This window comes from Myotis myotis, unplaced genomic scaffold (genome assembly GCF_014108235.1).
Source record: "Myotis myotis isolate mMyoMyo1 unplaced genomic scaffold, mMyoMyo1.p scaffold_m19_p_19, whole genome shotgun sequence".
NCBI lineage: Eukaryota > Metazoa > Chordata > Mammalia > Chiroptera > Vespertilionidae > Myotis > Myotis myotis.
Genome location: NW_023416323.1, coordinates 40917818 through 40940445, shown reverse-complemented (window position 1 = coordinate 40940445; position 22628 = coordinate 40917818). Strand labels below are relative to the sequence as shown.

At 57.8% G+C, this 22628-nt stretch overlaps 2 protein-coding genes across 4 annotated transcripts in view; one reads left to right on the top strand and one right to left on the bottom strand.

The window, feature by feature from the left end:
- SALL1 (spalt like transcription factor 1) overlaps nucleotides 1-17809 on the bottom strand; it is an 18558-nt gene extending 749 nt beyond the window's left edge. The window contains exons 1-4 of one of the 3 annotated variants that reach the window (XM_036346340.1): nucleotides 17418-17809; nucleotides 14811-14903; nucleotides 2214-5650; nucleotides 1-1079 (exon numbers count right to left, since the gene is read on the bottom strand). The exon at nucleotides 1-1079 is cut by the window's left edge and continues 747 nt beyond it. In XM_036346340.1, coding sequence (XP_036202233.1) covers nucleotides 636-1079; nucleotides 2214-5650; nucleotides 14811-14886 — 3957 coding nt within the window. In that variant the 5' untranslated portion in view covers nucleotides 14887-14903; nucleotides 17418-17809 and the 3' untranslated portion in view covers nucleotides 1-635. Of the gene's footprint in view, nucleotides 1080-2213; nucleotides 10920-14810; nucleotides 14904-16535; nucleotides 16653-17417 lie in introns of those variants that run through there. The other 2 variants (XM_036346341.1, XM_036346339.1) reach the window with 2 other exon arrangements.
- LOC118674788 overlaps nucleotides 15550-22628 on the top strand; it is a 30939-nt gene continuing 23860 nt past the window's right edge. The window contains exons 1-2 of the mRNA XM_036346859.1: nucleotides 15550-15553; nucleotides 15649-15802. Of these exons, the coding sequence (XP_036202752.1) occupies nucleotides 15550-15553; nucleotides 15649-15802 (158 nt within the window). The remainder of the gene's footprint in view (nucleotides 15554-15648; nucleotides 15803-22628) is intronic.

The following is a 22628-nucleotide window of genomic DNA, read 5'->3' as shown; positions in this document are numbered from 1 at the left end:
TAGGATAAAAATTTAAAATAAAAAAGGCAAAACAAACAAAAACCCCAAACCAAAAAAAAAAGGAGAAAAAAAAAAAAAAACCCCAAACCTTTCAAAGAACCACACTGTTCAGTCTGTACGTCTTTAGTCCTTTTCCTTAATTCTGTTTTTTCGGAAGATGAGACAATGCGTTTGCTGAGAAAATGCTCCCGCAGGATCAAAGTGTACATGTATATACAGACTTTATTAGAGATCTAATGCATCGCGGGGGCGTGGCGCCCACACCGGATTCGTATTAAACTGGATATAGAAAATAAGTTAATGCCAGATTAAGACCGCCAAGCAGGGCAACTTTGCAATGGCCATAAATGTTACAGCAAGTTTACAGCACTCTAGTCAATTAGTATGTAGTCCCAAATACAGAAGACCAAAGTTAACGCTTGCATTCTGTCTGCAGAGCCAGGTTATATCACTAATAAATAAGCTTTCTGAGAACTCTAGAAGTGGAACAAGGTACAAAAGAATGTCTTCGTCACGGGGAAGTAGTTCAGCGGTCTGGGGGCGGGGGGGACCCGAGAGAGAGAGGGGGGGGCCAGGGGGCGAGGAGGAGGCGTGAGCAGGCAGGCTGGGGCCTCCAGCCGGCCGGCGGCGGCGCTTTAACTGGTGACGATCTCCTTGCTGTCCTCCAGGAAGCGGGTGAGGCGGAAGCTGGCGGCGGCGTTCTCACTGCTGGCCATCTTCTCCAGGCCGGCCAGGGGCGCGCTGGGCTCGGAGCTGGGGAGCTTCTCCAGGTTGCCCGTCAGCCCGCTGATGGGCGAGCTGCTCCCGCTGCCCAGGCTGCCGGGGACGGGAGGGACGCCGCCGTTCTGGATGACGGAGATCTCGTTGGCCTTCATGGCCAGCCCGTTGGAGAGCGCCGCCGCGTACTGGTTCCAGAAACTGGACGGATCGCCGCTGCCCGACCGGGCTGCCAGGTCCTTCTGGAACATGTCGGGGAACTTGACGGGATTGCCTCCGAGGAACGCCATGGGGCCGTCCACGGAGAGCCGCCGGCCCCGCCGCGCGGGCGTGCTGTTCCACATGTGGGTGCCCATGTGGACCTGCAAGGAGAGAGCGAGAGGGAAAAGAAAAAAGAGAGAAAGGAAGGGAGACGCTTAGTAGCTGAATCGGTTGCCACTCCCATCACAGCAAACACTCAGCAAAGCCAGCGGCCGAGATGTCCGTTCTTATTACGTGCCAGACAGGGGACGAGGTAGCGGGACCGCCCACTCCGAAGACCGGTAATAACCCGTCCGCTCCCTGCAGCCGGGGCCGCCTCTCCTGTTCCCCGGGCAAACGTGCCTTCCTTACTCCGTGTTTATTGCCCCTATTTCGTTTATAATGGCCTCCCGCGAGCCAGGCGGTCACGGATAGCGCCGACCGGGGTGAGAATTGTTATGTCCACTCTCATTGCAACGGTCAGGATTGTATCTGACACCCTTTCCCCTAGAAACGTCCTTTTCAGAGGGGAAGAGAGTAGCCCTCGCTGACGGAGGGCCCCGTGCACAGAGAGAAAACGCCAGAAAGTCATTATTCCTCCCGCACGGCTGGCAGCCATCTCCAGGGACATCCTCTGTCAACAGGAAACTGTCACAGGGAGCGTGTTCAACTGTTGCTCTAGATTCATGTAAGCATATCTGCCTGATGGCCAACACCTATCAGTAGGAAGTGTTGCCTCATCGATTATCATAATGCCCGCGAGCAGAGGGCTGACGCCGCCGCGCCTGGAAAAACAAACCGCGCGGGCCTGCACGGTTATGAGCAGGAGATGCACGGGCCGCGGAGAGCTGCAATTATTAAGCGATCGGCGCAGCCCACAGGCCCGGTGGAGGCTTTAATCAATACCCCATGGCAACCGGGCTGTCTTCCCCGGTAGGTGAAGCCATTCATTTGGTGCACTTAACGAGACAAGGGAGGCGGGCCGCCGTTTCGCTCAGGTACCAAACGATTCGATGCACGCCGACCCTCCGCCAGCTGCAGCCCCGGCCTGGTCCCTGCCACGAGCCCCACCCGCACAGCCACCACTTCCCCACATAAGCCGCCACGTGCATGCAGCGGGCTCCCCGGAGGGCGGGCCCTGTCCCCCCCCCGGGGGTCTGGGCTGCTGACCCAGGGAGCATGCATTACAGACATCGACGGGCCACCCGAGAGAGGCCCGAGGGGTGGCCGGGGGAGCTGCCGGCGGGCGGAGGTACCTTCAGATTGCCTTTTGTGGTGAACGCTCTTCCGCAGATAGTACACGCGAAGGGCTTCTCCCCGGTGTGAGTCCGCTCGTGGATCTGCAGGGCGCTGGACGAGGAGAAGGTCTTGCCACACGTGTTGCAGTAGTGTTGCTTGGGAGTTCTCCTGGGCAGGGCCGGCAGCAGCACCGGGGACGTGGCGGAGGGCCCGGGGGGGACGTGGCCGGCGGGGGGGTCCTTACTGTCCTGAGGAGGGACGTGCACGAAGCCGTTGACCTCGGTTTTGATGAGCGACGACAAGGGGTTGGCGGGGGGCATGGCCGCCGGGCTCTGGCCGGGGCCGAGGTTGGAGCTGGGCTCGAAGAGCTGGGAGGGGAGGTCGCGCATCTGGTGGGTCAGCATGTGCTGCTTCAGGTTGCCCTTGGTGGAGAAGCCGCGACTGCAGACTGTGCAAATGAAGGGTCTCTCTTTGGTATGACTCCGGTAGTGAATGTCCAAGGCACTCTGACAAGCAAACGTTTTGCCGCAAATGTCGCAAGCCGTGTTCTTAAACTTCCCCCGGTCCCTGAACGGGAAGAGGAACCCCAGGGAATCTTCCTTGATGATTTTCTCCGCGTGGCTCGAGGTCAAGTCCAGGGCCCCGCCGTTCACGGGGGCGGGAGACAGGCCGTTGGCGAACTCGCCCGGGCCCGCCCTCGGGGGCTTCTCGTCGGCGCCGGGCGACTTGTGGGAGTCCTGGGCGCCGCTGGACGGGGACAGAGCCTGCATGGACGAGGTGGACTCGGACATGGCCGGGCTGCCCGCGCTCTGGCTCTCCACGTCGCCCCCCACGGAGGACGAGTCGTTGGTCAGGACGTCCCCCTCGACCGACCCGTTCTCCATGGCCTTGAGGCTGGCCTGCAGCTGCTCGGCCAGGCCGGCGTTGATCATCTTCATCTGGTGCTCCAGGGCCGCGATGCTGGACACCTCCAGGGGCAGCGGCGAGGACGACAGGCTGTCCTGGGAGGCGTCCGCCGACCTGGGCGTGTCGGGGATGCTGCCCTCGGGACAGTCGTCCATGTTTTCGTCGGAGAAGTTGTCTACGTCGTCGAAGTTCTTCTCGTCGAAGGAGCCGGTGTCGGAGCCCATGGACTCGGGGTAGCCGTCGGGCACGGGCGTGTTGGGGATCTGGCCGCCCATGTGCATGCGGATGTGCTGCTGCAGGACCACGGCGTTGGTGAACTTCTTCTGGCAGATGGGGCAGGAGTGCTGCACGCGCAGCGGGGGCATGGCGCGGTGCACGCTGTAGTGGGTCTTGAGGTTGCCCTTGGTGGTGAAGGCGCGCCCGCAGACCTTGCACTTGAAGGGCCGCTCCCCGGTGTGCGTGCGGTAGTGCATCTTCAGCGCGCTCTGGCAGCTCAGCACCCGGTGGCAGATGACACACTCGTTGGGGTCCGCGGCCTTCTTGTCGATGTTCTCCACCAGCTGCTGCAGCTTGGACGTCTCCGAGGCCTGCGTGGAGTCCAAGAGGCCCCCGAACGGGAACTTGGCCTTGAACTGCTCGGACATGAGCGGCAGCAGAGGGTTGGTGAAGGCGGCGGCGGCACCGGGAGGGCCGTTGTCGGCAGCCGCCGTCGGGGAGCTCAGGGCGCCGCTGCCCGCCGCTGGGGCGGAGCCGGCGACCACGCCGCTCTCTTCGCTTTTGCCACCGGAGGGTGGCACCGTGGACCCCTCGGCTTCCTCCCCCGGGAGCCCACCCGGGTTTCTCGGGGCGGGCTCGGGGGCCCCGGAGTCGCTTTTGACAGAGCCCGGGGGGCTGGCGGAGGAGCGGCTGATGGGGATGGGGGCCGGCTCCTCGGTCTTGATGAAGGGGGTGAGGCTGGGCAGGGTGGGGGGCAGCGGCAGGCCCACCGACGTGGTGAGGGTGGGCAGGACGGGCTTGGTGTCCAGCCAGCTGGTGACGGGCTTCTCGGGGGGGATGGACATGCCGTAGGGGATGCCGGTGCTGGTGGGGATGTTGTCCAGGTGCTCGGGCACGGGGTAGGGGTTCATCTGGATGTGGGGGTACTTCTCCTTGTGGCGCTGGAAGTGCACCTTGAGGTTGCCCTTGGTGGAGAACCTGTTCCCGCAGATGTTGCACTTGAAGGGACGCTCGCCCGTGTGGGAGCGCAGGTGGATCTGCAGGGCGCTGTCGCTGCCGAAGACCTTGGCGCAGAACCTGCACTTGTGCTTGAAGAACGCCTCGTCCGACGCGCTCTTGGCCTCGAAGGCCGCGACGGTGGGCGGCTTGCTCTTCCGCTGCTGGGCCAAGGCTGACAAGGGGTTCAGGTCCTCGGCGGTCGTGCCCACGCTGGGCAAAGGGCTGGGGAACACCGCGCTGGCGGGGGCCGGCTGAGGTAGAAGTGGGTTGGACGCGGGGCTGAGCAAGCTGCTTATTGCGAAAGCTGGTGAGGAGGCCGCCGCCGAGACCACGGCGGGGCTGCCGGCCTGGGAGGCGCCGGCGCCCGGAGCCGCCCGGTCCGAGGACGGGGTGGTCACCGCCGTGGCCAAGATGCTCACGTGGGGAGAAGCGCCGCCGTGGGGGGGGACGATGGTGTGGCCAGAGCCGCTCTGAGGTAGCTGGGCCGGGGGCAGCTGCTTCAGGCCGCCGATGCTGGCCGACTGGCTGGCCAGGCTCTGGGCTAACCCGGCGGCGGCCGCCAGCTGCTGAGACAAATGGGAGCTCAGCGTGGACAAGGGGTTGGCAGATGTTCGCAAAGGACCTTGGGAGGGACTCGACGCGGGCAGGTCGGCGTTCTGCGAGGCCAGCAGCAGGATCTGGTGGCGGATCTGCTCGATCAGCTGCAGCTGGTGGATCTGCTGCTGCTGCAGCGCCAGGAGCTGCTCCATGAGGGCGGGCACGGCCGGCTTGCCCCCCGCCGCGCCCCCGCCCCGCGCCTCCTGGGAGAACTGGGCCACGGCCACCTTGGTGCTCTGCAGGTTCTCGATGATGACGTTGCTGTTGATGACGGAGAAGCCGCCCAGCGCCGCCAGGTCCCCGGGTTGAGGTAGAGAGGTTGTGATCGCTGAGGTACCCGTGGAGGAGCCGCCGGAGCCGCCGGGGCTGGCGCCGGTGTGGCCGCTGCCACCGGCTGGGCCGCCGCCACCCTTGTCGGCCCCCGGGGCCTCCACCTCCATGGACCCGTCCCCGTCCGGCCCGCGGGGTTCCGGGAGCTCGCCGCCGTCCCCTCGATCGGCTTTGCTAGGCGTGTCATTCACGTGCTCCCCGGGGTTCTCGGGAGGGGGGCTGGGGGAGAAGGTGTCGGGTGGGGAGGCGGGGCTCTCCGTGACGATTAACACGAGTTGGTTCTGGGAGCAGCTCTTCTTGTGGAGCAGGAGGTCCGACAGCTCGAAGAACTCGGCGCAGCACCGGCCGCACACGTGGGCGTCCTTGCTCTTGGCGGGGCGATGGGGCTGTCCCTTCTCCGCGTGCCCTGCCAACATCAAGAGGAGCAGCGTTAGGAAGGAAGCCGGGGCACCGTCCCCCGTGACCTCAAACCCCAGACAGAGGTGGCCGGTCCACCGCGGGCTACCTGCGGAGCTCGAGACCGTGGCCCCTGGAAAAAAACCCAGCCACCAGGACCTACGGACGTCCGTGCGACGTGGTAAGGATGCTGGAGGCGTCCCTATCCATGTGGTACCTCCGAGAGCCACGGCCTTCAGATAATCCATCAAAATGTAAGCTACGATGCACCGAAGACAGGGTGCCTGACGCTGTTCCATAGCGACACATCGATCTCCAATACTTCATACGCCGCACCGTCCACTCACCCAGAGAGGGCCCCGCGGCCGCTCAGAGGAGGACTTATTAGGCCCCGGCGCTCCTGTCAACCTTATTCCCTTTCACCCGGTGCCAGGATACCTGTGACAGTTGGTTCTGTCACTAAACTCATTTGTAGCCATTCGGGCTCCAATCAGCGGTTGACAAGGAGACAAGCAATGCATAGCACCCACCCGCCGCCGACTGACAACCTGGACATCGCCTGCCCGCCCCCGCCCAGAGCCCCAGCTCAGCCAGATCCGTGACACACACACTGTGGTCGCACCCACAACCGGATACAAAAGAGAAAGCAAAACACACTCACACACACACACACACACACACACAACGAAGAGAAGCACCATGACCGTAACCCGCGACCAGGCCCGCCTGGCATCGGTGTGTCACCCCGTGGCACGTTTTGTTTTAAAATTAAAGCAAGGACTATCCATCATGGGGCTCCACGGGGCCACCTGGTGCCTCTAAAATATTTCACCCAAAGGGCTCTTCCTATCTCTCAAGCTGGTGGAGATTTACATTTCTGATTAAACATCAACTTCAAGAAAAGATGTGCCCTGAAGGGGGGCGGGGAGAAACAATTCCTGGTTTTTAAGAGTTTGGAAACACTTCGCCTCTCTCCTGGCCTGAATGCCTTGAGAAAACACACACACACACACACACACACACACACCAACCCAGTTTGTGCTTCACTGTTACCAATTGTTGAACAGATTGTCCCGGACCTTTCGGTATCAAAAAAATCCCCTTTATTTCATGTCTGTTTCCACCGGTTGCTCAGATTTCTTCTCACCCAGATCCATTTGTAAATTCAACATAAAACTCTCCAAACGGCAAGCTTCTCTCCTATTCACAGGCAGGCCGGCTCCCATTGTTTCCCGTCTCAGGGAACACCAACTTCTGCTGTACAAATGGTGTGTGGCCATCCCCGGGGGCTGGGGGAAAAACTGTTTAATTCAAGGATTACCTCCCTGCATGCTTTTCTGCCGAACGGAGTCAGATAATAGTCAGTTTCCATGACTTCCAAATTGAATCTCTCAGAAAACTTGCAGGGGCCGAGAGAGAGAGAGAGAGAGAGAGAGAGAGAGAGAGAGAGAGAGAGAGAGGCTAATTGTGAATCTGAATAAATGCAAAATCAAAATGCTGCTTTTTCAGGAAACTTAAAAGAGTCAACTCCAAAGAGCCAGCCGTTTGCCTTTTTTTTGTAGTGAACATCCAAAAAAAAAAAAAGGCTCAAGCTGTCGGGCATTCCAGAAAATATAATTAATACCTAAATACTAACTACACTTCGAAAATGCCTCGAGTCTGTTTGCCCTCCGCGCTGCGGAGCTGGTCAGCAGCCCTGCTCAGGAAGCAGAATGTGTGTGTGCGCACTTTCTTCCCCGCGAGTGTTATTTGAGGAGCTAAGTTACACTTAACACGCTGGCTTTCCTAATTCCCATCTTTTAATCTCCACGAGGGCAGGGTGCAAAACGCATTCACAATACCCAGCAAATCTCAGTGGCGCAGGGAACACCAATAACGACTCTGTTTTAATTTAATGTCTAATCATCCTAAATTGGCCCCTGGATTCCTGTGCACATTCGAGGTGCCGTTTTAAGCAGTTTCTGTCTGTCTCTCTCTCTTCCCCTCCCTGCCTTAAAATAATGTAAACAAGATACTAAACGAATTTTTGCTCAAGTTATGTGGCTTAACTTGGGACAAAAATAATGTGACAAAAAGATCCTTTGTATTTTGACAACCAGTTTTAAATGATGCATCCATTTCGGATGCTTATTTCAAACGAGGAAATGCAGTTCCTAATATATTCAACAGAAATGTTATTTCCTCCTCTTTGCACATTTCCATATGTAATGGTTATGTTTCCATCTACTTTTACAGCCAATTATGAAGGAACAAAAGCTATTCTGTTTGTTCACACATTTTCAACAAAATGCATTAAAACTATTATGTCAGCATGTTCTATTAAGCTCTGCATTCAGTGGAAAATACTTTTCAACCAGCTCACATTTATCAAAACATAAAGCCACTTTAAAACACAGTTTTGCTTGGTCAGCTGGGCTTAGGCAAATAATGACAGATTCAGAACTAAATAACTAGCCAGGGAAATCAGAAAACTGACTTCACCAATTGTACACATTACAATGTCGTTGCTTCAAATATTTAGCACATCTGTGCTCACGACGAAAGGGCATTTTAATTCTCTGTAACTCGCAAACATCTGATATTCTCATACTATCGAGAGAAAATAAAAAGAAGGTACTTTACAGGACTTAGCCGGTGATTACTTGCTTTCCTGGGCTCAAGTTCTACGTTGGCGCTGCTGTGAGATTCACTTGAGAATTTTCAAGTTTCTCAACCTGAACAGTTTTATATTTAAGATGGTGCTAAACTGCACGGAAAACAGAGCTGCTTAAAATAAATGCCTGCTGGCTTGTAAGAAAGGGGCTGTGTTAAAAAGAGCTGCTCAGACTTTAGCTTCGATTTTCGCAACATTTTAATAAGTTGACATTTGATCTCACTTGGAGAGGCAACTAATTTAATTTCCTGATGTTTCTGAACACCAAAAAAAAAAAACCCCCCACAACAACCCAAAAAAACAATTTCTGGTATCTATTTTGCTTTATTTCAAAAGCAGGTGTCGCTACACTGTAATAGTTCTTAACTTTAAATCTATCTGCATTCTGAACACAATTCCAATGAAACAGCTTTAAAAAAAAAAAGGATAAAACACCAGGACTAGCTTTCAAGTCAAAATAAGATGCGCACACACACACACACACACTAACACGTTCTAATTCATTTTCCCAACTGTCTACTACCTTCTATCTCTGAATAATCTGTGACAGGATTCCAACTGGTGACCCCATTAGAGTAAATACAGTTGCCTTGTTCCCTGTGCTGTGGTGAAAATGACATGCCGGCCCCTTTGCTATGGATTTTGCATGCAAATTAATCTAATTTTGTAATCCTGGTCAGACGGGAAGATTTAAGGAGAAGTGTTTTTTTTAAGTATTGACACACAAAAAGATATTTGGAATTTCTGGTATTTTTGGGGGGTGGTGGGTTGGGGTGGTGGGGAGGAGAGGAAGGGTGAACTTACAGCTCCATCCAATTTCTACTAAAATCCCAAATGTTTTTTCTTGTTACACTACTTAGGGACTTGGTGCCCAATTCAAATTTGTCAGTTTTCCCTCATCGGAGCCAAACACTGCAGAACAGCAGGCAGAAAACCGAGGTGTCCCAGGATCTCTACCGAGAAAACAAAAATAAAACTATGCCCCACACAGAAAGGGCTAGCCAACCAAGGGAAAAACAGAACAAAACAAAAAACAAAACCCAAACCAAAACAACACAGCATTCGGCCAGGCGTGGTTTTCTTCTGGGAGCCCCTCGGAAAGCGCCTCCCCTGCCTTCCCCTGACCTTCAGGCCACGTTCCCATTTTTAACAGACCCTCTCGTGACCGTGATTGGGGAGCCTAGAATTCTAACAGGCTCTTCCTTTTCCGTGGGCCAATCACAGACATTTTTGATTGATTGGTCTTTTTCTTCTTTTTTTTTAATTGTTGGCACAGACCTGGGAAAGGCCTGAATGTCCAGCTTAAAATTCCCCAGAAACCGTAAACACCAGCACATAGGCTGTGAGTATTTTCGGCCCCGTCTGAAGTTTCCTCTCTGTGACGCGAGACCAAAGACACACGTTTCCTGGCACCTTCCAAATTTCCTGGGTGTTCTGCCCCGGACCGGTGTCGTCTTGCGTGGAAGAATACAAGTGAAATCTTGGGGCGTGGAGGGGGGGGGGGAGGGAAGCAACAAGATGCTCCTTTTAAAAATTGGGATCCGAGCCCACGAGAGGAACCGGGAGTGGAAAGGGGGGAAATGCCGTCCCCGTGGCTGAATCAAACTGAACACTAGATGGGGTTCCAGTTGCGAGGGTTTGTTCAGCAACTTCTTTGTGGCTTAGCTCTTCCAGTGACGCGGAAAAGAGAGACTCCTTAAGGCGAGATCTAAACTTTGGCTGCGTCAACATTGGCGGAGGCACCAGAAACTAAATCCCTCTTGTGTGAGGGCAAAAAACAGAGCGATGGGAACTGCCTGTCAATCTTCCCCTTTGGGGGTCTGGCATCCGAGGGCAGCCGGGGGAAGGAGGTTAGGAAAAGAAGCCAAGCTGATAAGGTGAAACTAAAATAAACGACCCACTTCCTGCTAAGGGACCAGCGAGGCTCAATTTGGGGGTCACTGGGACGATCCTGAAGGACATATTATGGTCTGGACCTCGTCACCTCTGCCTGGGAGGGGGCTGGCAAAGGTTAAAACAGCCCCGACAGGTCTAGGTTTTCTCAAGCCTGGCCCGCAAAGGCGGTCCTGCTGTGGGGGGGGAGGGGGGTGTGGTAGGGGAATGGACCACCTCCTTGCTTGCTAACCTGCTCAATTGCTTCAGTTTGGGCGCTCTGAGAAGACGCCCCGGAGAAGTGGCCAGCTAGCTGCTCCAGGGGATGCCTTAGAAAACCCGAGTCAGGAACTGCAGGAGGAGTTTGGTTCTGGCTACGACATAGAGCTTGGCTTCTAACAATTCCAAAAAAACGGAGGGGATGACTCATCTACCAATTTCTTCCCCAGGTTCCCAGGAAGGTTTCCACATTAAAAAAAAAAAAACCCACACAAAACAAAAACAAAAAAACAAACAAACAAAAAACCACAGGTAGGTGTCTGCCTTCGAAAGGACTGTTGGTGCAGACATGGGAAGAAATGGAATGAAGTCCCCCCAAGCACGACCCATCAACTGGCCTATAAACTATAGGAGGAGCTGGATGTGAAATAAACCCCCCAAAACATTCAGCATCACAAAACTCACTGTCACACACACCGGCTCTCAGGCCTTGCTCTCAGGCCTTGGCCCGTGTGTTTGTCTTTAACATTTTAGGGAGTCTGTGCCAGCCCCCCCCCCCCCGAAGCCAATCCCCCCCCCAAACAGTTTGCATTTCCTCACCCAGCATCTCCCATTATGCGACCAACTTAAAAACAGGCCCGATGAGACATAAATTCTTTGGCAACTGCCTTATCTTGCAGGTGTTGGTTTGTTTTTTTTGTGTGTGTTTTTTTTAAAACCACACCAATTCATTACGGCTCTCTCTAACCTTCTGGGCCCAGAAATCAATGAGCAGCCATTAAGCTGCTCAGGATGAGGAAATTACTTTGGCAAATAATAGAATTTCATTATTAATACAAATAGGAGGATTTTTATGCGACTTCACATGACAGTCAATGTTTTATCTGCGGTTCATGATGCTTTTTATCTTTCTTCCAGTGTTATCTCTTCCTTGGGAAAAAAAGCAAAAAAACCCCTCTGAACACCAAAATTCTTTCTCACTAAATGAATGGAGTATGAATGGGCCGTCCACGTAGTTACAGGGATCTTAAAAACACCACCCACGGAAGAAAAGCCTCACACACACACACACACACACACACAGACACGCGGAATCCACATTTCTGGTAAAAAACCCACATAGGAGAAAATTAGATTCCAATACTCCCTTTCCTCGGAATAACTAACTGATCTCGGTAAATACTTTCCCCAACGCAGTCCTCTTCCTACATGCAACTCAAGACTTGTTGAATATCACCTCCGACACAAATCATATTCGCCATCGTCTTGGTTGCGGAAGACACAGAAAAACGCCCAGGTTTCTCTGAGGGTGCTCCTGGTCCCTCCGCCTCGCGGAAGTAGAATTAAAATGTGAACGCTGTGAGATTGACCAAAATAATCTTGTTTTCCTGAACTTGTTCCAATGAAGTTATCCGTGTGGCTGTCCAGCGTGGCTCGGGGTTTCTTTGTATGCGCGCGCGCACGCACACACACACAGACACGCAAACACATACATGCATGGCACACAGCACCGGCCCAGGCTGCCCCACAGCCTGGGGAGTCGCTTGGCTACTGGAAGTGGGGTCCACAAACTTTTGTAGGTGCCGCTCTAGGCAGAAGTCCTCAAAGTGGAAGGGGCCGACAGGGGACCAGAGCACGGGCTAGTTTTAAATGTGGGATGCGCCTTCCGTATTCCATGTGGCGTCGTGGGAGACCATTTCAAGATAGAAGAAAAAGGAACCCCGTTATCTGAGGGAGGGTTTGCCTTCTAAAAATGTAACGACCTTTTATTTAAAAAAACAAAACAAAACAGCAACACAAAGAACCAACTGGAGTCCTTACACAGAAAACCCCCAACAAGTGCTTGAAGGGTGTGTGATGTGTGTGTGTGTGTGTGTGTGTGTGTGTGTGTGTGTGTGTGTGTTGTGTGTGTGTGGGGTGGGGCTGGGGGGGTGCATCGAGATGGCTACTCCTCTGAGGCCACGGTGGTGGCTTTTTGAAGGTAACTCTGAGATGTGTCACAAACTCCTGGCGAGGGCTCCCCAATGAGAAGACGCGGCCTGTGCATGGCCCTCCCGTAAGTCAGACCTGGAGGAGGATTAGCTGTGTACTAATATTATTACAACACACTAAATCCTGTAACCCTCTTACAGAACCTACCCTCTGGGCAGCTTCTCCCCAACTTATTGTTCAGCCATGTGAGAACAGTCATCACCTAAAACCATTTACTGCCCAGGAGAAAGGGGGTGGGCAGAGGCGAGAAAGGGCCCCTCCGTTTACAGCTTCTTGGGACAATGAAGCAGCTTTGGGGGATAAAAAGAGAAAAGGAGAAAAAAAGAAAGAAAAGAAAAGGAAGGAAGAAAAAAGAAAAGGAAGGAAGGAAGAAAAGAGAGAAAAAAGAAAAGGAAACTTGATTCAGTTACTTAATTAACTTACCTCTCAGCTCAAATAAACTAAAAAAAAAAGTCCTAATAAATAATAATGGGAAGAGGTAGTGAACCCCTTTTATGCCGTGGCTTTATGGGAAGCCTTCACTATTAAAAATTCAGGATTTCGAAAGGCAGCCGCCAGGCTAGCCCGGTTCTCCCCAAAGCCCGAGTGTAATTTCTTTTTATTTTTCTGGAAAATGTAGAAAACCTATACAGATTTACAAAAAAACAAAAAGACTAAAAACTCCCCCTTCTCCTCCGGTTGGCCTGCTGTTGCCTCTACACGTTGTCAACTGTTAACACAGCAGGACAGCGGGGCGGGCGGACGGTCTCCCCAGAAACTTTAGGAAAGAGGAGTGTGGGGCGAGGACAGACAAACCAGCTGAGAAAACCAGGGAAAATATTCGCAGCAGCAGCAGCTGCGGCCTGGGGTCGCTTCACCTCCAATGACCCCCCAAGACCCGGCTTCCCCGGGGGTGGAAAGCGGGGTTCGGGGACCCTTCTCGGGGGACTGAGGAACCCCAGAGACTCTGGGTAAGGTTTGCCGCTGGAGGAAATACTGGGGTCGGGGGACGAATATAGCAAATCATTTTCTTGATCGGCCTCAATGCTCCCCGGTTTCTTACAGGCCCCCCCACGCCAGGGGTGCTGGGTCCCGACTGCCAGGTGGGGTGCAGGCAGCGGGAGTCCCCCAGCCTCTCGGCCTCCCGGCGCGGGTCCCTGCGCCCCGGCCCTCCCGAGGAGCAGGCCTCTGGGGACGGACCCGGAGCCCGGGGCCCGGGCGGCCCAGAGTGTCGGGGACAGAGGTGCGATCGCAGGGCAGCTTCGGAGCCCCGTGGGGGTCAAGCTCCCGCCCGCACACCCCCAAATGCCCCCCGGACGTGAGCATCCCGCCAGACGCCCGGTTCGCCCCGGAGCGACCCCTCGTCCGTCCCCGGCGGCGCGCCCGGAGCTGAGCCGGCGCCGCTCCATCGCCTCGGGCGCGCGGCCTGGGAGCTGCGAGGCCCCGAAAGCGAAACACCTCCAGGGACGGGAAGCGACTCGGGGTGTCCTCCGTGCGTCCCCCCAGGGGCCTGCCCGATCGCGCCCCTCCGGGCTTCGGCTCCCGGACACAAACTTCGTCCGGGACTTGTCCTCCCCGCCGGCGCCCGCAGCGGCCGCCTCCATGCGGGAAGGCGAAGGCGGCGGCTCCCGGGGCCAGCGGAGACCTCGCGGCTCCTGGAAGGACGGGGACCGGCGTGCTCGGGGGGCGCGCACCGAGTGGGGGTGCATGTGCGGGAGGGAAATGCGGGAATCCACGGGGGCAGCCGGACCCTGTCCCCTGGCCGCCCGCACTGTCCCGGGAGCGACCGGCAGCTCAGCGCCTCTTCGCCCCGCCGCGACCCGAGCGAGTCCGGCGCGGGCGCCCCGACACAGCACCCCATCTTCTAGCAGCTCTGAGCCCCCAAAGGCACCCCAGGAGGCGGCGCAGGCCCAGGTGGGGCGTGAGGGGTGGCGCGGGAGCTCCCAGCTCGGAGTTCAGCGCGGAGCACGAGTCAACTTTCTTCCCGCCGGCAGCAGGGCCCGGCGGCGGAGGCCTGGCCGGGGCCCCCGGGCGCCCCGCGGGGAGCGCAGGAGCCCCGCACGGCCGGCGCGGAGGGCCTCTGGCCGCCCTCGCGTCCCGCCGGACCCCGGCCGCGGACAGGCGGGTCCCGGCTCCGCTCCCCGGAAAAGCCGGGACGGAGGAGCCAGGCCGGCGCGCTCCCTCCTCCCCCGCCAGGACCCAGCAACTCCGGAAAGATCCCGCCGGGAGCAGTGTTTGCATTCCCCGGGGCGGCGGGAAGCCCGGCGACGGCAAATTGAAAATTAAAAAGAAAAGAGAAAACGCGCCGAGTCGCCCGGGAGAGCGGGGCCGCGGCGGCGGCGGCGGCGGCGATGGGTGCGGGGCCCCGCCGCGTGTGCGTGGGCCCGGGTGTGCGTGAGTGTGAGTGAGTGCGTGTGTGCGCGCGTGTGTCCACGGCGCGGGCCGGAGCACTCACCATCTCGCCGGGGGAGCGAGGCCACTTCGGGGTCGGATTGGAAATGTTGAGGCTTCGCTTGCTTCCTCCGCGACATGCTGGCTCAAACATCAGCTGGGGCAGAATAAAAAATTACTAAAAAAAAATCTTCTCAAAATTACGGAAATCGAGCGGCGGCGGCGGCGGCGGCTCCCCCCGCCCGCCGGCCCGCCCGCCCCCTCCCCGGCTCCCCGGCCGCGGGCGCAGCGCGCATGTGTCCTGCTATAATTATGATTATCAATAATGCATTGCGATTAATCATAGAGGGGCTCTTTGAAAGGCGATTGGCACCGGGCCAGCGCTATTCAAACCCGCTCGCCTTAATCAATTAGTTCGTGATTTGCTGCAGACCCCTGTCTCTCCGCGCGCTGGCCCAATAAGCCGGCCGCGGGGCTGGCTCTGCGCGCCGCGCCGCCGACACTCGGTTAACCCTCTTCGCGACCGCCGGGGACTCCGCGGCCCGGCCGCCGGGGGCCGGCCTCCTCGCCTCGCCTCTGCGCCCCGGGCGCCCGGGCCCGCGGCCCCCTCCCTCCCCCGCCCCTCCCCGCCCCCCCATCCCCGGCTGGGCCGACCCAAATTAGCATGCCCTCCCCGGAATGAAGCCTCCCGGGCGGGGGTGGGGCCGGGCGGCGGGGGCTGGGGACCCGGCTGCGGGCGCGCGAACTTCCCAACTCCGGCGCTAGGCGTGCCGGCTCGCGGGGGGAGGGAGTCCCGTGGCGGGATGGGTGGGGGGGAGGAAGTCCCGTTTCGTGAGCGTTTCTTCGTTTCTTTAAGAGCTACCAGCAAGCAGCCCACCCCCACACCCATAAAAAAAAATAAGCGAGTGGGGAAGAGCCAGCCCCACGCCGGTCCGCCTCCCGCCCGCGGCCCAGCCTCCCGCCCGCTCGCCGCCTCGCTCAGCGCTCCTTCGCCCCGAGTTCTCCAGCCCCTGGATCCCGGGCTCGCGGGGGTGCGCAGAAGAGGACCCAGGAAAGGTTTGGGAACGTGATGGGTTTGGGGGCTGGGGGGAGGGGCAGCTCTCCCGGCACCCCGATTCTCCTCCGAGGGCCCCGATCCTCCAGCCTCTCGCTTGCTCCCTCGGTCCCCTTCTCTACCTCGGACATTCCCAGGACAATTAGGGCTGAAGTTTTCGGGAGCAGCAGCCCCGAGCCCGTGGGATAAGGGGCGGCCCGGCTCCGCCCAGGAACCCTCCCGACCTCACCCCCCCCTCGCCTGCCCCGGTTGGCTACAGGGCGCGTCACTCCGCGGGGAGGCGGCGGCGGCGGTGGCGCCGCCGAGCCCGGGGCGGGCGGAGAGCTGGGACCGGCCTGGGATCCGAGTTCAGCTCCAGCCGGGGGGGAGGGGAGGGGCCGCCGCTTACCCTCCACGCGGCTACCCGCCCCCGGCCGAGGGAGGCGCGGCCCAGACCGGTCCCCAGGACCCCTGGGCCCTCCGCCCGGGGGGAGGGGGCCGCACCCCAGGCTCCTGGCGACGAGGTGGCCGCGCGGAGTCGGGAGTGAGTGAGGCGGGGGAGGGTCCCTGTCCGCAGCTGTCTGGCCCCGAGGAAGCTCGCCTGCACCTCGGGCACTTGCCGGGCGCGGCACCCAAACTTTTCCAACGAGCTCCATCTCCCCAGGCGGGGAAGCAGCCTCCCTGCCCGCGCCCCGGAGCCCCGAGTCGGGAGCCCCGGCCCCGCACTCCCTCCGCTGGGCTCGGGCGCCTGCGAACCTGACTCTCCGTCCTCGGCTCAGCCCGGCTCTTCCCCTCGCGCCTCGGGGTCTCCTCGCTCCAGGGCTCCCGCAGTCCTGCGCCCGAAGGACAAACTAAACTTCGGCTGAGTGATGGGGCGGCGGGGGCGGGGGGGGGGGGGTTGCAGATACACAATCCCTACCCTATCTCGCGATCGGGAGAGGAGAGGGCTCATAAGGACGCCCCAATTCTTGAGCGCCCTGGAGTCTGGCTAGCGCCACAGTCGGTTCGTGCGAAGTGGGCACCGATCTTCCGAGTGGGGTTTCGGGTACACCGGACCCTCAGCGCGCTCCCCCAAACGACTCGTTTTCTCTTAGTTTTTTTTTTGGTTTATTATTATTTTTTTAATCTAAATCTTTTGTGTGGTGGTGAATGTTTCTGTTTCCCTCCTGCCGACACCCCCCTCTTTTTTTTTTTTTTTAACTATAACTTCTTTCTCCTTGTTTGCCCTTTCCTCGCCTTTTTCTCTTGTCCCTCTTGTTTGTTCCTCTCCTTCTGCCCTCGCTCGGTCCCTAACACACACACACACACACACACACACACACACACACACACACCCTCCGCCCGCTCTCCCTTTCTCCCCAGGTCCTGTTGGTTCCCATAGATTTTGATAAAAAGACAAACGAAGCTCTCAGCGGGGCTGATGTTGAAGAATGAAGATAATAATGTTTCCATAGGTGGTGCCTCAAATGCCATTATTTCTCACTGAATATTTAAAGAGACCCCTCAGCCAAGATGGATCTCCGCGCTCCTGGGCGGCGAGCGGCTCGCCTACCCCAGACCCCCGGAGAGTGCGCGGAAGCCGGTGACAACCCCGCGCCCGCCCACCCTCCCTGCAAACGGTGGTCGCCCGGAACGCACCAGCCCGCGCGCTCCAGGTGCGACCACGCGTCCTCAGGCCCGTGCACACCGTCTCTCCCACCCAGCCCGCCTCCGGAGCCGCCCGCATCCCTCTCCAGCAATCTTGGCGTCTGGCAAGCCCGGGCCTCGGGGCACCGCGCGCTGCCAGGAACCCAGCGGCGCCGCCGAGCCCGCAAACCTTTCTGTCCCGGACGCGCGGCGCGGCGCGCGCAGCAGGACGCACCCGGGAATGGCTTCCCACGTGCGGGTGACTGGCTCTCTGTGTGATTAAGGAAGGGGGGGGGGGTCTTTCCCTCCCCCGCAAACAAACAACCAAACGAATGCACACGCAACATCAGCTGCGTGACGTTTGATTGGAAGTGGGCGCGCAGAGACCGACCGAGTCGGGTGATGCAAACTTTCGTAACTTTTTTCGTTCTTCCGCGTCCTCCATGGCGCAGAGGCGGGCGCCTGGCTCCGTGCGCGGCTTCTCCCGCTAATTTCTTGTTTGTTTTCCTTCGCTCTATGGCCGGGAGAGAGGAGAGGGGAGCAGGGCGCGGGGGAGGGGGGAGAGAAGGAGGGGGTGGTCAGAATGGCGGGGAGAGGAGAATTGGTCTCTATTGTCGATGGCAATGCATCAATTACGGGCCATTGTCTCGGGCCCAAGTTCCATGGTTCCCCGACTCGGGCGCCGCAGTGTCAGGGCTTGGAGTGCTGCGAGGCCCAGAAATAATTAAATTAATAAAGACGGAGACAGAGTGGGGGTTGGTTTGTACTTTTGAGCGGGGCTGCGAGTGCCAGCGAGGTGCCACCGCTGGAGTCCATGCGGGCGACTTGCCCACCCAACAGAGGAGCGCAGTCCGCAGGGGCCCCCGTGTCCGCTTTGGGTGGAGCAGCTGCTGGGGAGGTTGGGGTGGCGGCGTTTGGACTTGCGGTTCCCAGATCAGAGGGCCTGACACTTAGGGGCGTGGGGGTGCCCAAGGGAGGCTGTGGCCGCCCAGGGTCATGACCTCTGTTGGGCCAACAAGAACCTCACCAGCTCCCAGGGCTGCAAACTCACATGTGGGGGGAGGGGGGGCTTGATACCTGCGTTTCTACCCAATCTGCCCCCTCAGGTTTCCCAAGTCCTAGGGCGTCCTGAGTAGCTTGGCGGGGTGAAGGGCTGTACCCCAAGGCCGCAGGGGTTTCCAGGCCTTCTGGCCTCCCGGGCCCTGGAGAGGGGAGAGATGGTTGAGTCTCCCCTTTTGGAGGCCTGGTTCTCACACCCGCAAACGCATCTTATTCTGGCCCAGCCTGACCCCAGGGTCTGGGATGGAGCCTGGAGTGAGGCCTGCCCTGGGCTCCAGGCGCCCTCCTTCCATGGGCGCTGGTTGGGCACCCGCGTCCCCAAGGAGGCCCTGACGAGCTCTGCCCGCGCCCCAAAGCCCCCCAGCCTCGTTTCCTCGGCCCCCAGCCCCCGGCCCCACTGGGCCCAGCCCAGGAGAAGGGCAGGAGAGGAGGTTTCGTTTTCTGATGCCAGGCCAAGAGCGGCGACGGGGCGCCCTGGGGCGGGGCGGAGGCACCTGGGTGATAACCGAGTTATTGATGGGAAGCTTCACGGTGGAGCCAGAAGATCAGGTTCCCATCCCTCCCCTCCTGGAGGTGGGAGGGCCGGTGGGTGGTGGCGAGTGTGTTGGGATGGGGGGGTCTGCATGCCCCTGCATTAGCCACTCTGGTTTATTTGTGTTTTTCTTGTCTGAAAGTTGGGGGGGGAGAGGGGGGAAAAGGGTTGAGGTGGTTAGTACCCTAGCCCTAGCCCTTAGGACTCTTGCCTAGGGTTGGAGCTGCGGGGGAGGGGGTAGGAAACATGACAGAGAGCAAAGACTAAGATTGGAAAGACCTGGGGAGCCCTTCTTTTCCAAGCCCGGGGACTTCGCTTTCCCGGGAGTTTCAGAAACTCTTTTCTTGGCCAAACTGCTGTCGCTCACATCCTAACCTCTCCTGGGCCGCTGGAAAGGCTTCGAACCGGAGGCCTGGGTAGCAGGCTGGCTGGGTCCAGGGGGTCCCGGCCCCAGCGGGGTCTCTCCCCTGTGCGCCCTGGGCGCGCTGGTTCTTCAGCGGCCAAGTCCCCCGGCGCAAAGGCGCCCTTTCTGGGGACTCGGCCACCTGGAGCTGAGGTTCTGTCTCCAGCTCCGCGCCCGGACAGCGCTGGGACCCCGAGGCCAGGCGCCGGCCCGGGCGGGAATTTCCGCGGTGGCGCGCGGAGGGCGGGCTTGGTGGCCGGCGCTGGCATCCTACCCCAGGGTCCTACCCGAGGGTCCCACCCCGTCTGCCCTCGCGGCAAACTTGGTCCCTCTTTGCAGGGCCATCCCATGTCCGCACTTAGAATCTGAGGACGCTGGCGAGGCCAGTGCCCGCGCCTGAGCTTTTATGCCCTGTCCCCCAGGAGCTGGAATTCACTGGCCCAGCAGGCAGCTGTGCCTCGCCAAGGGTCTGCGCATAAAACTCCTCCCAGAGGAGATGTCCTCGAGGCAGAGAAAGTGGAGAAGACGAATCGAATTTCTAAGAAGAAAACCTTTGCTTCCTTTTGGCTTTCTGAGCGTGGAAACAAAACGCATCATCATCATGCCATAGACCGCCGCTATGTTCTAGGAAGGTGGTCCCTGGGGTGTCCAGGAACCCCGGGGCGCCCCTATTCCCACTTCCCAGCTCAGGAAGTAGGACTTGGGGAATCCAGTTCGCAGTGATTAGCTCTTATCTGCCATTTGCTGGGAAGAGGTGTGAGGTCTGTGGAGCCTGTGGTCTCCCCCCACCCCCGCATTTGGGGGTGTGCCTGGGGGCCTGCCAGGACTCTCATTCTCATTCCTAAAAGATGCCTAGATGAACTAACTTAGCATCTTTCTTGCAGCCAACTTAAAAGAATTATGAAAACACTCCGCTACCTTCTCTAGCAAAACGTCCCCTTTTTAAAGAGCAGATCAAAAATCTCAAAAGAGGCCTGGATCTCGGCTTCATAAAAAGCTGGTGTGCGGTGAGAGTTGGCCTGGGGAGGGCATCTCCATCCCGGTTCACAGCGGGGAGCCCCTTTTGGGTTCTGTGGGTGGAACTCAGGCAGGCAGGTCTGATTGCAGAGCCATCCTGGGGTCCTGGCTCCGCTGCCTCCCAGCCTGGGAGCCAGGCCTGCCCGTCATGCCGGTGTCATGCCGGGGGCTGATGTTGCTCTGTGGTGGCTTCACAGGGAGTCTTCCCTGGGTTTCTGTCTGCTGAGAGCCTGCTGGCTGGGAGGGAGGGAGGGAGGTTTCTTCTTGGGGTTGCTGTTGGATTCCGGGTAGCACCTTCACCCTGGCCCCACAATGCACTTCAGCTCATCAACCCCGTGCCTGTCAAACCTGCGTCCTTTCCAGATCCTGTGGGAGGACCACGAAAGGCGGGTGTAGCCCCCTCCCATCTCTTCTCCCTTCTCCTTTGCCAGCTCAACAGTTTTCTTTTAATATATATATATATATATATATATATATATATATATATATATATATATATATATATTTATTGATTTGGGAGAGGGAGGGAGAGACAGAGAGCAAGACCAACGATGAGAGAGAATCACTGATCGGCTGCCTCCTGCACCCGCCACACTGGGGACCGAGCCTGCACCCCAGGCGTGTGCCCTGGCCGGGAATGGAACGGTGACCTCCTGGTTTGTAGGTGGACGCTCAACCGCTGAGCCCCGCCGGCCGGGCTCACCAGCTTTCTTCATGATGGCAAGGTCATTGCTTTCTCTCGACATTCATCGTCCAGCCACAGGGACACCACCTCCCATCCAGTCTCCCGTGGACTTTTACATTTAGGAAACGAAGCTAACGTTTCCCAGTGCTGATCTGTGTCTCTCTTCTTCCTCGAGACCTCTCAGCACAGAGCAGATCTCTCAGAAGGCGTCGTCCTGAAACCATCACCACCCACACGCTAATGTCAGGGACTGCCCCCCCCCCTTCTTGTTCCTGTTTGTAATTCTCCTTCTATCCTGGCCTCCACTCTTTCATCCCGGGAGCCCCCCCCCCCCCCCCCGGACGCTTTGACAGATTATGTCTTCAAATCCAGTCCCTGAGGAGCCTCGCTCAGAACTTCGCTCACTCAGGTCGGGACTGAGCTCACGTTCCCTGCGCACTTGGCTTGAGACTAGCTGTGCGGCCTTTGCCCAGGGACTCAAATGGGGAAGCTGCCAGCGAACCCCTCCTTCTCCAACCAAAACAAAATGACTGCAGGAGACTTCGGGGTGTGGGGAGGGGCCCCCATTTTCCAGGTTAGTTATTCTTTTCTCTTTCGTCCTGGACTCCCTCCCCCCCTCAGAACCTCCAGTTTGGGGAGAACAATCCTGAGAAAACTAGCCTCTTATCACCCCGCACCCCAGCATTCTCTCTCTTACTGATCTCATCTAAGTGCCTCGGACTAGCTTTAGTCCACGTTTCCTACTCGGGCATTGAAGCCAGACTGTTTGGGTTCCCCTCCGGGCCCTGACCTTTAACAGCGAGATGAGAACGCAGTCCTGGCTGTGCATCCACGTGGGCAGGGGGCGGGGGGGGGGGGGTGCTCAGTCCACTTAACGTGGCCGTCCACTGTTTGCTGCTCCATAACGCGTAGCTGATAGGGAGGAAGCATGGTGCGTGCTGGCAGCGTCACCTCCACGGGCCTCCGCGAGTTTCTTCATCAGGCAAAGGAGATAATGATGGTGCTTGTTTCAGAGAGCTCTGAGAGTTCAGAGTTAACATCCTGCCCTGGCTGGTGTGGCTCAGCGGATAGAGCGTCGGCCTGCAGACCAAAGGGTCCCAGGTTCCATTCCGGTCACAGGCATGTACCTTGGTTGCAGGCTCCATCCCCGGCCTGGGCCCTGGTCAGGCCTCCTGCAGGAGGCAACCAATCGATGTGTTTCTCTCACATCAATGTTTCTCTCTCTGTCTTTCCCTCTCTCTTCCACTCTGTCTAAAAATCAATGGGGGAAGAAAAAAAGAGTTAACGTCCATGCAGAATTTAGACTAGTGCCTGGCATATAATAAGCACAATATAAGTGTCAACTGCTATTGTTATTCAAAGGGCTGTTGTGAGGAGGAAATGATATAATATGGTTAAAATATCACTATCCATCCATCTGTCCACTCATCCATCTGTCCACCCATCCATCCACGATCCACGTATGCATTCATGCTACAGCCATGTGCTAAGTACGGGGAATATAACTGTGAAGCAAACCCTAGGCTG